This window comes from Hipposideros armiger, unplaced genomic scaffold (assembly GCF_001890085.2).
Source record: "Hipposideros armiger isolate ML-2016 unplaced genomic scaffold, ASM189008v1 scaffold_135, whole genome shotgun sequence".
Lineage (NCBI taxonomy): Eukaryota > Metazoa > Chordata > Mammalia > Chiroptera > Hipposideridae > Hipposideros > Hipposideros armiger.
In genome coordinates, this window is record NW_017731485.1 from 2,901,437 (window position 1) to 2,916,217 (window position 14,781).

General features: G+C 43.0%; 1 protein-coding gene across 3 annotated transcripts in view; it reads right to left on the reverse strand.

The window, feature by feature from the left end:
* The window catches only part of LOC109386573 (ATP-binding cassette sub-family A member 3-like), a 69,710-nt gene that overhangs the window by 30,661 nt on the left and 24,268 nt on the right, over positions 1-14,781 (reverse strand). For 2 of the 3 annotated variants that reach the window (XM_019649889.1, XM_019649890.1), the window contains exons 6-13: positions 13,780-14,039; positions 11,300-11,416; positions 10,696-10,813; positions 8,237-8,410; positions 7,404-7,582; positions 6,497-6,631; positions 1,597-1,726; positions 244-398 (exon numbers count right to left, since the gene is read on the reverse strand). In XM_019649889.1, coding sequence (XP_019505434.1) covers positions 244-398; positions 1,597-1,726; positions 6,497-6,631; positions 7,404-7,582; positions 8,237-8,410; positions 10,696-10,813; positions 11,300-11,416; positions 13,780-14,039 — 1,268 coding nt within the window. The remainder of the gene's footprint in view (positions 1-243; positions 399-1,596; positions 1,727-6,496; positions 6,632-7,403; positions 7,583-8,236; positions 8,411-10,695; positions 10,814-11,299; positions 11,417-13,779; positions 14,040-14,781) is intronic. The other variant, XM_019649891.1, reaches the window with a different exon arrangement.

Below are 14,781 nucleotides of genomic sequence, written 5' to 3' on the forward strand. Positions count from 1 at the left end.
CCTCACCCAGGAAGAGCGCAATGATGGTGCCAACTTGGGCCAGTGAAGCAACATCCTCCACAACTAGACTGAAGAACAAAACGACAGCAACTTGTCTGTCCCCCTTCCCCCAATTCTCCAGCACTGTTCCCATCCCCCCAATTCACCAATAAAAATCTTAAAAAAAAAAATCTTTGAACTTTCTGACAATTGGGATATTGGCAGTCAGTCATCTCTCTTAAGTGCGCGAATAGAGTGGCTTACCATACAATAGAAATAAAGGTGTTCTGATACTGTCAAGTAATTAAACAACAAGTCCTGCTGGGGACACAAGCCCAAACTTTTCCTGATCTGGACCATCTGCCTGGCGATGTCATATCCATTAACATAGGCCTTTCCGCTGGTGGCAGGATAGAGCCCTCGAATGAAGCAGAGGACAGGACACTTAGATTTGTGAAGCACCATGACAACAAACTGCCCATTAGCACCTCAGCTTCAAAATAGGCTTATTAGAATGAGCAACATCTCACCACCTCACACCCATGAGAATGGCTGTTATCCACGAGACAGGCAATAACCAGTGCTGGCGAGGATGTGGAGAAAAGGGGCCCCCCCACGCACACTGCTGGTGGGAGTGTAAATGGGTGCAGCCACTATGGAAAACAGTCTGGCGGTTTCTTGAAAAATTAAGAATAGACCTATCATATGACCCAGAAATCCCTCTTCTGGTTATCTACCTGAAAAATTCGAAAACACTTATTTGACATTTTTTACCTTCAGCACTTTTTACACATTGTCTCATCTGGCCTCCCTGGCCTCCACTGTTTCTAATGAGAAGTCAGCTGTCAGTCTCGTTGGATGTCCCTGTATGTGACAAATCCTTTTTCTCTTCTGCTTTCGATATTTTCCCTTCGTCTCTCAGAATTTTAACTATGATGTGTCTGGGTGTGGATCGCTTTACATTTACCCTATTTGGAGTTTGTTGAGCTTCTTGGATATGCAGATTTCGAAAGTTTCAACCATTAATTTTTAGAATACCTTTTCCGCCTTATTCTCTTTCTCTTCTCTTTGCATCCGCATTACATGTATGTTGGTGCATTTAAAGTTATGCCAAGTTTCTCTGAGGCTCTGTTACATTTTAAAATTCTTTTTTCTTTCTGTTATTCAGGTGGTATAACCTCTATCAGTCTATCTTCAAGTTCACTGATTCTCTCCCCTGACAATTCACATCTACTGTTGCGCCTCTTTAATGAATTTTTCATGTTGCTCATTGAACTCTTCAACTCCAGGATTCCCACTATGTTTTAAAAAGTAACTTCTATCTTTCTATTGAATATTTCCTACTCAATGAGTATACATTTCATTATTTCTGTAATCATGGTTTCCTTTAGTTCTTTGAACAGGTTTATAATGGTTACTTTGATGTCTTTGTAAAATCTGACACCTGGTTATCTCTCACAAGTTATTTACAACTTAGAAAGTGGATTGATTACTAGACAACTTTATGGATCCTTGAAATGACTAAACTGTTAACATCAAGGGGATACACCAAAGTCTTATAAGTTTTATCTAGAATGTCTATGTGAGGACACCCGCTGAACAGAGCTAAACACATACCTGAGAGAATGGATAGAGTAGTTGATTTTCCTGCGCCATTAGGTCCTAGAAGAGCAGTGATCTGCCCCTCATATAAATTCAAGGTCAAGTCTTTTACAGCTATTTTGGTAGTGTTCCGCATTCGGAATTCCTGTGGGGGTAAAAAGCCAAAATACTAATTTTATCTCTCAGTATCAGTTTGGAAGAACAAACACTCATATGAACTATGTATAGAACAAACAATGCCACATAAGCTCTCATGAGGAAAAAAACAAAAATGTAAGAAGGACGAAACTGTGAAAAGTGAAAAATATTTGAAGGCATAACGGAAGTTTTAGAATTTTACAGTCAATCTGTAAATAGCCCCTGAACAATCTCACCCATTCTTGCTTTGCTTCAATTACCATCTTGAAGCAGGAGATACCACAATGTTCTTCAGTCAATGCCTTTGTCCTAATTTGGAGAACTGCCACCTGAAAACCCACACAGAACATCTGAAACATAGATGTTCTATAGGCATCTCAAATTTCTTTTTTCTTTTTAAAGTTTATTGGGGTGACAATGGTTAGTAAAGTTACACAGGTTTCAGGTGTACAATTCTGTATATATCACATTGTGTGTTCACCACCCAGAGTCAGTTCTCCTTCCATCACCATATATTTGACCCCGTTCACTTTCATCTACCACCCCCATTCCCTCCTCCCCTCTGGTAACCACTGAACTATTGTCTGTGTCTATGAATTTTTGTTTCTTCATTTGTTTGTCTTGTTCCTTTGTTGTTTTCAGTTTTATATACTACACATCAGTGAAATCATATAGTTCTCAACTTTTTCTGTGTGACTTATTTCACTTAGCATAATCTCAAGATCCACCCATGTTGCCACAAATGGCATTATTTCATCTTTTCTTATAGCAGAATAGTATTCCACTGTGCATATATACCACATCATCTTTATCCAATCATCTATCGAAGGGCACTTTGGTTGTTTCCATGTCTTGGCCACCGTAAATAAAGCTGCAATGAACATCAGGGCACATATGTCTTTCTGGATTAATGTTTCCAGATTTCTTGGGTACCTCACACCAGTTGGAATGGCTATCATCCACAAGACAAATAATAACAAGAGAGGCTGTGGAGAAAAAGGAACCATCATATACTGTTGGTGGGAATGCAGATTGATGCAGCCACTATGGAAGGCAGTGTGGAGATTCCTCAAAATTAAAAAAAAAAAATAGAATTACCGTGTGACCCAGAAATCCCTCTCCTGGGTATCTACTCAAATTTCTTCTGCTTAATTTCTCAAACCCGTCAGAGAAGGGAGTTTTCCAGGCAACAACCTAGTTTTAAATTCACAGAAAGATGGATGCCTCCAAAGAGAGACGGTCTGTAAATATTTGATCACCTGAAGCATACACAGGCACTATGAAAACTGGTGAGAAAATTTTGATTCCATTTTTAATGAAAATGAAAGGAAAACAGCTTAAGAAACACAATACTTAAATGGTAGAGTTGGTATCCAAGCCCATTTCCTTCAGACTTAAAGTGTATATTCCCTCTAATACTCCCCACTGATGGTGAATAAAGGCAAAACATCCTGTGTCACCAAAAAAAAAAAAAAGCCATTTCTTTTTTTCATTTTCTTTTTTATCCCAAATGGCATGGCTGTTTTCTCCCTAGGCTTCCGCATCCTATCCTCTCCCTAGACCTGAAAACCAGGCTCATGTAGCTGCTTATTTTTGATCTCTACTTGGGTTACTGTCTAGGTGCCTATGTCTGAAATGGAGCTCTGAATTCCCCAAACCTTCACTTAAAAGCCAGCTAATCAAACAAACTACAAACTTTCCCCAATGTCTCCAATATCCATATATTGCTCTACTAACTACCCATTTGCTCAAGCCACAAAACCAACAGCCGCTTTAGTTTTCTTCTTTCCCTTCAATCGCACATCCAACCAATGAGCAAGCTTTTTCAGTTCGAACTCCAAAGTATATCCTGAATAGAGAATCGTACTCATTCTTTTTTTTTTCAGCTGAGCCATCCTGCCACCTGTTGGCAGCTCAGTGGCAGCTCACCTCAGGCCAGGACTTGAACCGCTGTTGCTCAGAGCTCACACTCTTGAGCGAGCTCTTAACCAACTGAGCCACTCGGCCGGCCCTAATACTCATTCTTGAATGCCGCAAGCCTAGTCCCTGCTGCTATCACGTCTTACTGAAGCTTCTATAAAAGCCTCCAATTTGTTTTCTGTCTTCTGCTCCGACTCCTCACAGCAGCCAGAGCTGTCTTTTCAAAAAATAAATCAGATCATATCCCTCTACTTCATAAAGGCCTATAATTCTAATTATTACCCACTATTTAAGAAACGGAACCCAAGGCCTACGAGGCCCCCTGCGTAATTTGTATTATGTCTACATCTCCAAATTTATTTCCTATCACTCTTTCTCTTTGCTTCCTTCACCCCAACTTCGATCTCCTCTGTGTTCCTCAACACATGAAGCTCCTTCCTACCTCAGAGGTTTGAATTTTATTTTCTCTTTGAATCTTCTGGACCTAGTTTTTCAACTATCTGGCCCAGTCTCGCCATTCTGGTCTCAACCCCAAGGTCCCTGTTGCAAGATTGGGTTCCCAGGAAGCAGCCTTAACTAGAAATTAGGTAGAATGTGGATGTTTCTTAAGGCATGCTCTCCAGGTAAGAACCCGTGCAAGGAAGGGCGACCAGGCAGAGGGTGAAGAGGAGCTACGGTTCAGTTACTCTAAGGCCCAGGCGACCCCGGGAGGGGCTCTCAGGCTAGAGTGGCCCTTCAAAGTTATCCCCAATTGAGGGTCAGGGGCTTTGTGTGCCCATGTTTACCAGTCACTGGGTTTAGGCCATCCCAAGGCAGGAGCAGGGGCTTCGGTGGCTTTCCTCAGGCCAAGAAATTCCAAAGGTGACACTGACAGCTGTCAGCTAAAGCTGTCAGTGACATGCACCCTTCTATACAGCTGGGGAGTCAGTTTCTCTGTCCAGAGGGTGGCATCTGGGAAGTAAAGTGTAATATTATATCCAGTCCAATCCCTGCATTGCTGGAATACTCTTCCTTTGCATAAGTTCTGGTAGCAGCTCCTCTAGGACTCGAGTGCACCTCTTCTTCTGGGGGGAAACTTACATGAGGAACAGAAGTGGGGTGAATTACAGATCTCTGATGTTGGCCTTGCCCCTGCGACTGACATTTTCTTCATCTTTTACTATCCATTCTAGGTTACTGTCACCTTAGGCCAGCATCTCTGCTGACTCAAGTGGTATATTTGGCGGCGGGGTGGGGTGGGGGAGAGCGGGGGCGCGGAGATGGCGAGCTGGACCTTTTTCCTGAACTTATTGTGCACTCCTCCGGCCATGACTGCTGCATCTGTCCATTTATTGTCAAATTGGCTGGGCGAGTGCCAAGACCTCCCAAAAGATCACGTGCGTGCCAAGTGTCTTCCTCCCTGTTCTATGTGACAGCTATCCTACAAGGTCCCCTGTGCAGTGCCTGGTGATCAGAGTCCATGGCCCTTGGCCAAAACGGTGGTTCCCGTTCTTCTCTGCTGGTTTCTTGGCATGAAGGGTGCAAAGGGCCTTGGCCGCAACCAGCTTATAGCTGAAAGGAACTCTTGCTGCATAGTCCCTTTGGGTCTCACGACCTCTTAGAGCCCATGGTTGGGATGACAGGAAGCACAGATTCCTCCAGTGGCTAACTAGGAGTACGAGTAACTAGGACCACTCCTCTTATACCCCTTGGTTTGTAACCATGTATCTTACCTGTTGGGGACACAGCTCCACAGAATGGCCTTTGCTTTACTGTGTACATGCTGCATCCTAAAGAATGGCAGCTCACTCTCCCAGGTTACCCTCTGTAAGCAGTTGCCTCAAATAATATACTTTCAGCAGGCCATTTCATCACTCCCGTGGGTTGGCAGCTTCTGGATTGATGTGACAGACCCATGCGTCCCCGAGTTGTGAGCTCACTGCGGAACAGTGGGTCCCCTTGTCTGATGATCCCATCCTGGTGGGCTCAACACTCAGTAGCTCTGGGATGTGGTGCTGGCTGAGGCTTCACAGGTGGAAAGGCAAAAACATGCTTGGAGTAGTGTTCACCCCATCCAGGTGAGACGAAGGCCCGCTGAGTGTGAAAGCGTTCAAAGGACTCACTAGTCACCTTGACGAGTGGCGGGTCTCCTTGAGGGATGGTGTTCAGACACTCAGTAACAGGAGGAGCAACATTTACTACTGTGAGTGGGAGCCCACGTGCCCTGAGGACACCAGGGAAAAGGCTGAGCTTGGCATTTGGGTTGATCCAACCAAAACAGAGACAGCGCAGCTCACTGAAGCAGAGAGGCCCACAAGAGTGGAAACACCTCCAAAATCAGCTGAATTTGCACGGAGGGATTTGGGATTCCTGAAGCAGTGGGGTTAGGAGCTCAAATCAAGGTTAGGTCGAATGCTGAGAGGCAATGGAATGTCAGCGAATATACAGGATGCCTGAACGCTACATGCCTGCAACTCATCCAGACAAATGCAGAGGTCCAAGAGTCCTCCCCTGGATGAACGCCTTGACAGGGGAGATTACAAACAGACAAGTGTAAAACATTTGTGAACAGGAATTAATATTCACGTATTCAAATATTCGAGCTCCACACTAGACTCCATTTTAAAAAATGAGAGTATTCGCAGAAGACCACCATTGTAGTTTATAGAAAACCTAGTTTTATTCTGGAGGAAAGAGAAAGATTTATTATATACTATGTACGTTTCATTTATAGCTTTCCCAAAGGAAGTAAACAGGATGGCGATAACCTTTTGTTAACATGGGATCTTTTTCTTGGTATTTGCAGAAAAAAACATTTATGATTAACTGTAAAGTAAGTATCAGTCCCATCAAGAAAAAGAGATCTGTAAAACAATACCTTGTACAAATGTTCGAGCTGGATACCTGCCACCAAATCAGTAGGTTCCGCTTCAAAATACTTGCTTTCAATTGTCTCATAGAATTTCTTTCTTTCATTTTTTTTCTTAGCTTTATCCCCAAACCAGTAAGAGCGCTAGGAAGGGAATAGAAGTAGAATCACTGCAAAAACACTGAAAAGCGAAGCATTAGAAAATACTTTAGCCTGTTACCTTTTGTATTGAGATGAGGAGAACATTTCTTGGGATTCAATTTTTGAGCTAATTGGCTATAATTTGAATCCCCAAGGCATGAAAGCAGACCAGTCTATTTAAATCCTAACCATCCAAGAGAACATCGCTCTAAAATGAGGACATGGCAGAATGTATCTTATCGCTCTGTCATATATTCTTCTCTTAGCAACACATAAGCCAGTGATAATTAGGGGAAAGATTGAGAAGGGAGGGCAAGCAGTACACGCTGCCCACTTTGCGATGGTTCTGACTCTAAGAAATCTGGACTAACCAAAGGAATATATCAGGTGGTGAGTGCCTACATATGGAATACAACAAAATCTCTTCTTGTTAGCATCCAAAGACCCATCTTATTTTAATTTCTTTATGCTGGAGTTCACTCCCTTATGAAACACTTGCCTGCAAAAGCGATGGATTACTCAGGATTTGCAAGGCTGGGGGTTGCAGGCCGTGAGCTACAGATTATTTATATTTATATATAATGGAGGCTTTATCATATGTTAGGGAAGGGCTGGTGAACTCATATGTTTAGAGTCATCAGAATGTTTCTTTCCCCTGACCTGCTGATTCAGTTACAGGACGTACCGAATTAACTAATGATGGCTTTTACATAGAGTACAAAACAGATCCCTAAGGGCTGTGGTATCTCTCACTAACAGAAGCATCACAACTCACCAGCAAGAAAAAGTACCACGGCTTGGCCACACCATACTCTCCCGGAAAGACTGCGTCGATATACCAGGCCACAAGGCCATACAAGACAGCATGAAATAAAAACATTCTCAGAATATAGGCAAAGACAAACTTCTCCACTGTGATTGGTGAGAACATGTTACTCCATTTAATTCCAGTTTCTAAGACAGAACGGGAGATGTTTAATTTAGGTGCCAACTGAAACAGAGCTACTCATCTGCATCATAAGTAAAAAGTGAAGAAGAAAAAAATGTGTTAATGTTCTCTAGGGATTCCTATTATGTTCAGCTACTTTCTTCTACTGTTAGAATTTAGGACATCTGAGCAAGTCATTCTTGTAATATGCCTCCTGCGATGTCACAGACAAACAAGCAGTAATGAGTGAAACAAAAATAAATATTATACTGAAAAGCCAGGAAAACAAGCTCTGAGAAAAATAAGATGGTGTTTCCTCTCTCCCCACTCCTCATGCTAAGTGGTCACTGGAATATATAATTCTAGAAAAACGTAATCATTGAAAAGTTGAGGTGGAGGCACTACAGAAGACTAGAGGGATTTTTGCATAGACCTTGCACTGATGGAAAAGGAAGATGCAGACCTTGTCACTTCCTCCTCTACCACTGAACAGCAGGTGACAACTCCAAAAGGAGCTGCGAGAGACCCTGACAGACGTCAGTCAATTTATGGAGAAAATGTGGACACGCTGATGGGGTATAACTGAATTTTCTCTCAAGGACAGTTTAGCAATATCAATATTAAAACTGTGACTATCCGATTAGAACATGGCAAAATTTACAAGGTAGATAGATACTCACTGTCCATTTCTGCCCTGACTAGGAATTTAGTTCCCAGGGCCATGATAATATTTGAGCTCAGACAGGCAGCCAGCTTCTGGAAGAGTGTCATGTGTGTGTAATTGGAGGGCATGCTGGTAGCTGGGAAGTAGGTGGCAAAATAAATGAAACCTCCAATAGATACAGCATAATTTACTGCAAATAAGAAGGAAATTACAAGGTCAATTTAAACGATCTGCAAAAACCTGAAATACAAATATATTTGTTTTATCGTTAAGAGTGTACTAAAGTAAGCACATTGAGAAAACAATTGTCTGTTTTGTTCACCATTGCTTCCTCTGCACATTATAAAGTATTTTTTGAATGACTAAAAGGTGAAAATTAAACATTTCAGGATCTATTTTTTTGCATTTATTCTATATGCAGTCAGTTTGACTAGTAGAGATGGAAATTTACATATTTATTATCACTCAACATAAAATATTGTAAATGCTATTACTGGTGTAATCAGAAAATACCTAGACTGTTTCCAGACACTGATATTCAGTCTATGTCATGATAATGGGTGAAAGAAGGATGCCTACATAAACAGAGAGGTACAAAGTTGGTGTCAAAGAGTCAGATATGGTTCAGAGTATAAAGTGTCCCAAAAATGTGACTGATAAAACATTGAAAATAAAATTCTTGTGAAGAGACCAATTAACTTCATCTAGAGTTAAAATGCAGCATCCAAATAAAAATTGGATATTATGAAGTAAAATGTTATCCCACTATTAGGAGTGATTCTTGCTAGCCCTCTTACCTCACACCTCCCTCCACATACCTCATTCACCAACCAGAACATTTATGTTCTTGTACTAATCAATGTGTGTTATTTTTTACAATTAAAACTTTAAAGAGAATGAGAGGAGACAAATTAGAGACAACAATGGCAATATATCCATGCACCTGATAGCACAACATCGAAACGCACAAGGTAAAAAAATAACAGAACTTTTAGAATACATATAGACATCTACAATCCCCATAACTTCTGGCATGTTCAATCCCAGTGTGGGTGAAAGATATCTGCGGATCGCTTCGTGGCTCATGCCAGGTGGCCTTGGGCAGGGCACACAAGTGGCAGCTGAACTTGGCCTGTGGTGGCACCCTCCCAGGAGGCCCCAGAGCTAGCATGCCAGTGGCTCACTTCAGACCACACCACAGCACCTCCTGGCCACCTCCATAGATGACACACCCAAAGGGCAAACTGGGCAGGCACCAGAGCCCTACTAAAGTGAATCCTGCTCTGTGGGGTCAGTCCCTGTACAACACCTCCTCCACTGTAGTCACGGCCAGTCCTCACAACCAATCAGCCTGAGAGTCAATCCCTCCCACTGATGTGCAAACAGCAACCAAGGCTCAACCACAACAGGAGGACACACACAACCCACAAGGGACACGCCTGGGGCACCTAGCTTAGGTCGCCAGGGAGACTGCACCACTGGACCCCGCAGGACACCTACTACATAAGGCCATTCTTTATTAAGACCGGGAGACATAGCAACGCTACCTAATACATAGAAACAAACACACGCAGGCAGCCAAAATGGGGAGACAAAGAAACATGTCTCAAATGAAAGAACAGAACAAAGCTCCAGAAAAAGAACTAAACAAATTGGAGACAAGCATTCTACCAGATGCAGAGTTCAAAACACTGGTTACAAGGATGCTCAAAGAAGAAATATGAAACATAAAAATGAAGATAGAAAACATAAAAACGAACCCGTCAGAAATGAAGAAAACAAGAACTAAAATAAAGAATATGATGTTTAAAAACTAACCTCTACAAGCAAGCATTCTTAGGTTTATGTCAACTTCAATCTGAAGTTGGAGGATTTTCATCCTTTTTTCATGCGTACATCATGCTCCATTCATTTTCATTGCTTTCTGCATGTCCTGTCAAATAATTTTCTGTGCATATGAAATTCATGTCCCCAAGGTCAATGTCAGATCTACAGGGGCAGGCACTGTATTTCAAACACACAGCAGACACACAATAAGGATCTATTAACTAAGTGCAAGGACGCTTTCTTTCAGTCAAGCGATTTTGTTATTTTCTTCCTCTTCACATACTACAGTACCATCCGTCAGGTACCGGCAGATTTTAGCCCCACCAACAGATTATACAAAAGCCGTCTCACTCTCAGCCCTTCCTGGTAGATGGTTAAACAGACGCCATAGCAGCTCAAGGTTAGAAAGAAACACGCAAATATGACCTAACTTTGGTTTCTTACCCTTTCTTCACATGCTTACTATGCCCTGTTCATTCTAATGCTGTCTTCGTTGCCTTTCAAATCATTTCATGTGCCTATGATATTCGTCTTTTCAGTAAACAGCCTATAGACGAGGTTCAGATATAATAAAAGTTCAGAAGGAGCTTCCGAGCAGAACCCTCACCTAGTCGCTGGAATGTTTCCCAGGAGGCATTTTAGACTCACCTTTACTGAAGAATGTGCTGACCATGAAGCTGAAGAAGATTGTGATGGTGGCAAAACACAGCAAAAAGACAAAGATGAGCGATGGGTCACTGTACTGGATGATGGGCACAGGCTCCGTCTAGCAAAACAATCAGGAAGCAGGTTTAGTCAGGCTCCAAGTGGTGTCACCGAAAAAACAAAGAGGAGGAATGAGGAGCGGCCGGTGAGCTCAGGTGGTTGGAGCGCAGGCTCATCACACCGAGGTTGCCGGCTTGATCCCCACATGGACCACTGAGCTGCGCCCTCCACAACTAGATTGAACCAACGACTTGACTTGGAGCTGATGGGTCCTGGAAAAACATACTGTTCCCCAATAAAGAAAAAAAATTTTTTTTTTTAAAAAGGAGAAATGAGACATGTGCAAACATTTTAACAGTCTGAGTGACACGGACGACACTGCTCAGGGAAATGGAGAGTGAACAATTCCCTGACTCGAGAGCCCCCACGTCTAGGGTTAAGGCGTCGTTGGCGGAGGTACGAGAACGGGCACGTGACCCCTCCATGAGGCCGCCCCACATCTCTGCTCGCCCTCTTCCAGTCTAGCTGCACTCACACAGACACTTGCCTTGGCAAAGAGAATGAGGCACATCAGAAAGATGACGACGGAATAAAAAGTGAGGAATGTGAAGAAATAGGCGGCCCAGAGCATCCAGTTACTGAGTCCTATCATGAGCTGGTACTCCTGTGGAGGCGGCAACACAAACCAAGTAGGTGGAGCTGTGTGATGATACAAAAGGCATGCAACAGGTATTATCTGGTTTCATCAGCACTACAACCCAAGTGGATTCCATAACATCAACGTGCCCAGTTCACAGAAGATGGAATCAAGGCTCAGAATGTCAAGTGGCTTGATTAAAATTCTTCAGCTAGTGAGTGGCAGTGCTGTGATGCTTATAAGCTCAGAGAGGGTTTCCTCAGACATAAAAAAAACAACACCCCACTTATACTATAAACCACTTAGATTAATGTCCCCTTTCTGTTTATGATGTCCTCTTCCAGGAGGTACTGAAGGAATGTACAACCTCCACAGTGAACCCTAATTTGAACTACGGACGATGAATGATTTCACTGTGTTGATGTAAGTTCATCACTTGTAATATATGTCCCGCTCTGGAGAGGGATGCTGGTTATAGGGATGTCTATGCATGTGTGTGTGTGTGTGTGGGGGGGAGGGTGGTGGTGGGGAAACCTCTGAAACTTCCTCTCAATGTGAAGGACCTTGAGGGCATTATGCTAAGTGACATAAGTCTGACAGAAAAAGATAAATGCCATATGATCCCACTTGTAGGTGGAGTCTAAACAAAGACAACACAAACAACAAAAACAAGCTCATGGAGAGAGCAGAGGCTGGTGGCTGCCAGAGACGGGAGAAGGGGGGTGGGCAAAATGAGTGAAGGGGGTCAAAAAGGCACAAACTTCCACTTATAAAATAAATAAGTCATGGGAATGTAATGTACAGCATGGGGACTACAGCTAACAACACTATATTGTATATTTGAAAGTTGCTGGAGAGCAGGTCCTAAAAGATATCATCACAAGAAAAAAAATCGTTGTAACTACGTATGGTGATGGATGCTACCTAGACTTATGGCGGCGATCATTTCATAATGTACACAACTATTGAATCGTTTCTTTCTACACCTGAAACTAATATTATGTCAATTATACCTCAATAAAAAATTAACTTTGTATTTCCCTTTCCTCCCTCCCTTCTTCTTTCTTTCTTTTAAATTGCTCTTTTTATAGCTTCTTAAGCAAGATGCTAAGATCGCTGATTACCTGTCTTTTTTTTTTTTTTTTTTTTTTAGCTGAGCCATCCTGCCACCTGTTGGCATCTTTGCGGCAGCTCAGCTCGGGCCGGGAATTGAACCGGCGACCCTGTTGCTCAGAGCTCGCACTCTTGAGCGAGCTCTTAACCAACTGAGCCACTCGGCCGGCCCCTCTGTCTTCATTTTTAATAAGTCATTGAAAGTCATAAATTTACCTCAAAGCTTAGTTGTACATCAGCATTTTTGAGGAGTTGTATTTTCACTGTATGCAAGCAAGCAGCCCTCTAGTCCTGACAATTTTATTTCCTAACGGGGTCATGATACAATGGGCCTACTTTCTTCATGATAAACCCAGTCGTTATACTACTACAGTTTGACTATTTGTGTCCCTTCGAAATTCTTATGTTGTAAAGCTACTCAGTTTGTGGGATTGTTATTACACTAGCCTGAATGGATGATGACACACACGCTTGTGATTTAGGCATTTTTCTATGTGTATGAATATTATACTTCAGTGAAAAAAATTTAAATGAAAACTAAAGAATATTTTAAGCCACGTGGTGAGTCTTTGTGTATCACACTCTGGGGACGTTAAGAAACAGTGTTAATTTATACCTGAGAGTTAAATAGAGCTAGCAATAGGAGATAGATGGGCAGCTGTAAAATCTGAGGGAGGTAAGTTAACTACTCTCCAGTCAGAAAAGAGAGAAAGGCATTACAGTCAGAGGAAACATGATGGTACAGGAAATTTCAAAAATAAGCCATTCGCTCTGGCTGGAAGGAAAGGTATTTAGGTTTTCCTGCTCTTCACCAAGACACAGTTCTGGAGGGGATACAAAAGGTCACTCAGGGAAAAAAAAATATTTCAGAGATCAGAAATTGGTTAAATATAGAATCTTGAAACTGAGTTTTATCTAAATCCATCTAGACACAATTCCACAGGCCCAACGGATTATGTCTTTGTAGTTCAGGGGTTTCAGGGCATTTGACATTTACAAATTTCATCTGCGATATTCTTGTGAAGTTGTCTTGTAGAAACAAAACTAAAAAAAAAACAAACCAAGAATTCAAAGAACAACAAAATTGTTAAAAAAAAAAACAACAACAAAAAAACTGCCAAGCCATGCTAAGTGCTCGCTTCTTGGCTGCTCCTGAAACTCAACCATCCACCGGTGCTGAGTGGGTAGAAACCGCCGAGCCCTCCTCCGCCCGCATCTGCCCCACAGACCCAGCGTTTTCTGCAGAGCTCCGCCTGCCGCAGGGAAAGCGGGCGTACCTTCAGCCGGTTTTCCTTTTCCCACACCACAGATTGAACGAGGGTGAGATGGTTCATAGAGAAGACAAACAAGATGACTAAGGGGATGAAAATATTAAAAAACCTAAAGAAATGATCATGGTAATACATCGGGTATGGGAATCTCTGAACGAAAACGCTGACGTCTTGGAACAGCTGCTGTGCCGCCGTGCTGTTGTGGTGCTTCAGGATGGCCTTGTCCACGGCGTGCTGCATAAGCAGGAACCCCTCCGTGATGTACCCTAGACAAAAAAACAAGGGCTGCTGAGGGCGACAGAACAAGGAGGTGCTGAGTGGAGCAAGCCAAAAGGAAATGGGCGTGTGTCACAGATACACAAGACAGCCCTGGCTATAGGGAGGCCACTCCCAAAGCGTACGTTTCACAGAGCAGGTATCCTGGTTTCCCCACACACGTGCCTAATAAAATACTTGGTAAAACCATCTGAGTTCCCAGATTCCCAGAAGTAAAATGTTGAGTGTCATTATAGAACTGCTTTCTGCAATTTCAACCCACTGTGCGAGAGCTGCGTTGGTCATTGGATCGGTAAAGGCTTTGATTCTGTACGCTGGACATTTGAAAAATTGAACGAAGCTCATATGGAGTGAGCTCTGTGAACTGACATCCGCTAAGGCAGTGCTACTAAGTGTGGCCCTTGGACCTGTGAGAGGATGCAAACACTTTCTTACTGGTAGATGGGTTTACTATAGCAATGAATAATAGCAAGCACTTAAAAACTTTTGGAGAGGGCCGGCCAAGTGGCACGATGGTTAAGAACTGGCTTGGGATGCCAGAGGGCCCCGGTTCGGATCCCACATTATGAGGGCCTGTGACACTGCCCTCTACAGCTAAGATGCTGAACAACAGCTCAACCTGGAGCTGGGCTGCCGTGAGTCACTGGCAGGCTGCAGCCCCTGTGGCAGTGGGTTGCCATGGGCTACCGTGTGTAGCCAGCAGCCAGCGTGAGCGGCCAGCAGCCGCAGTGA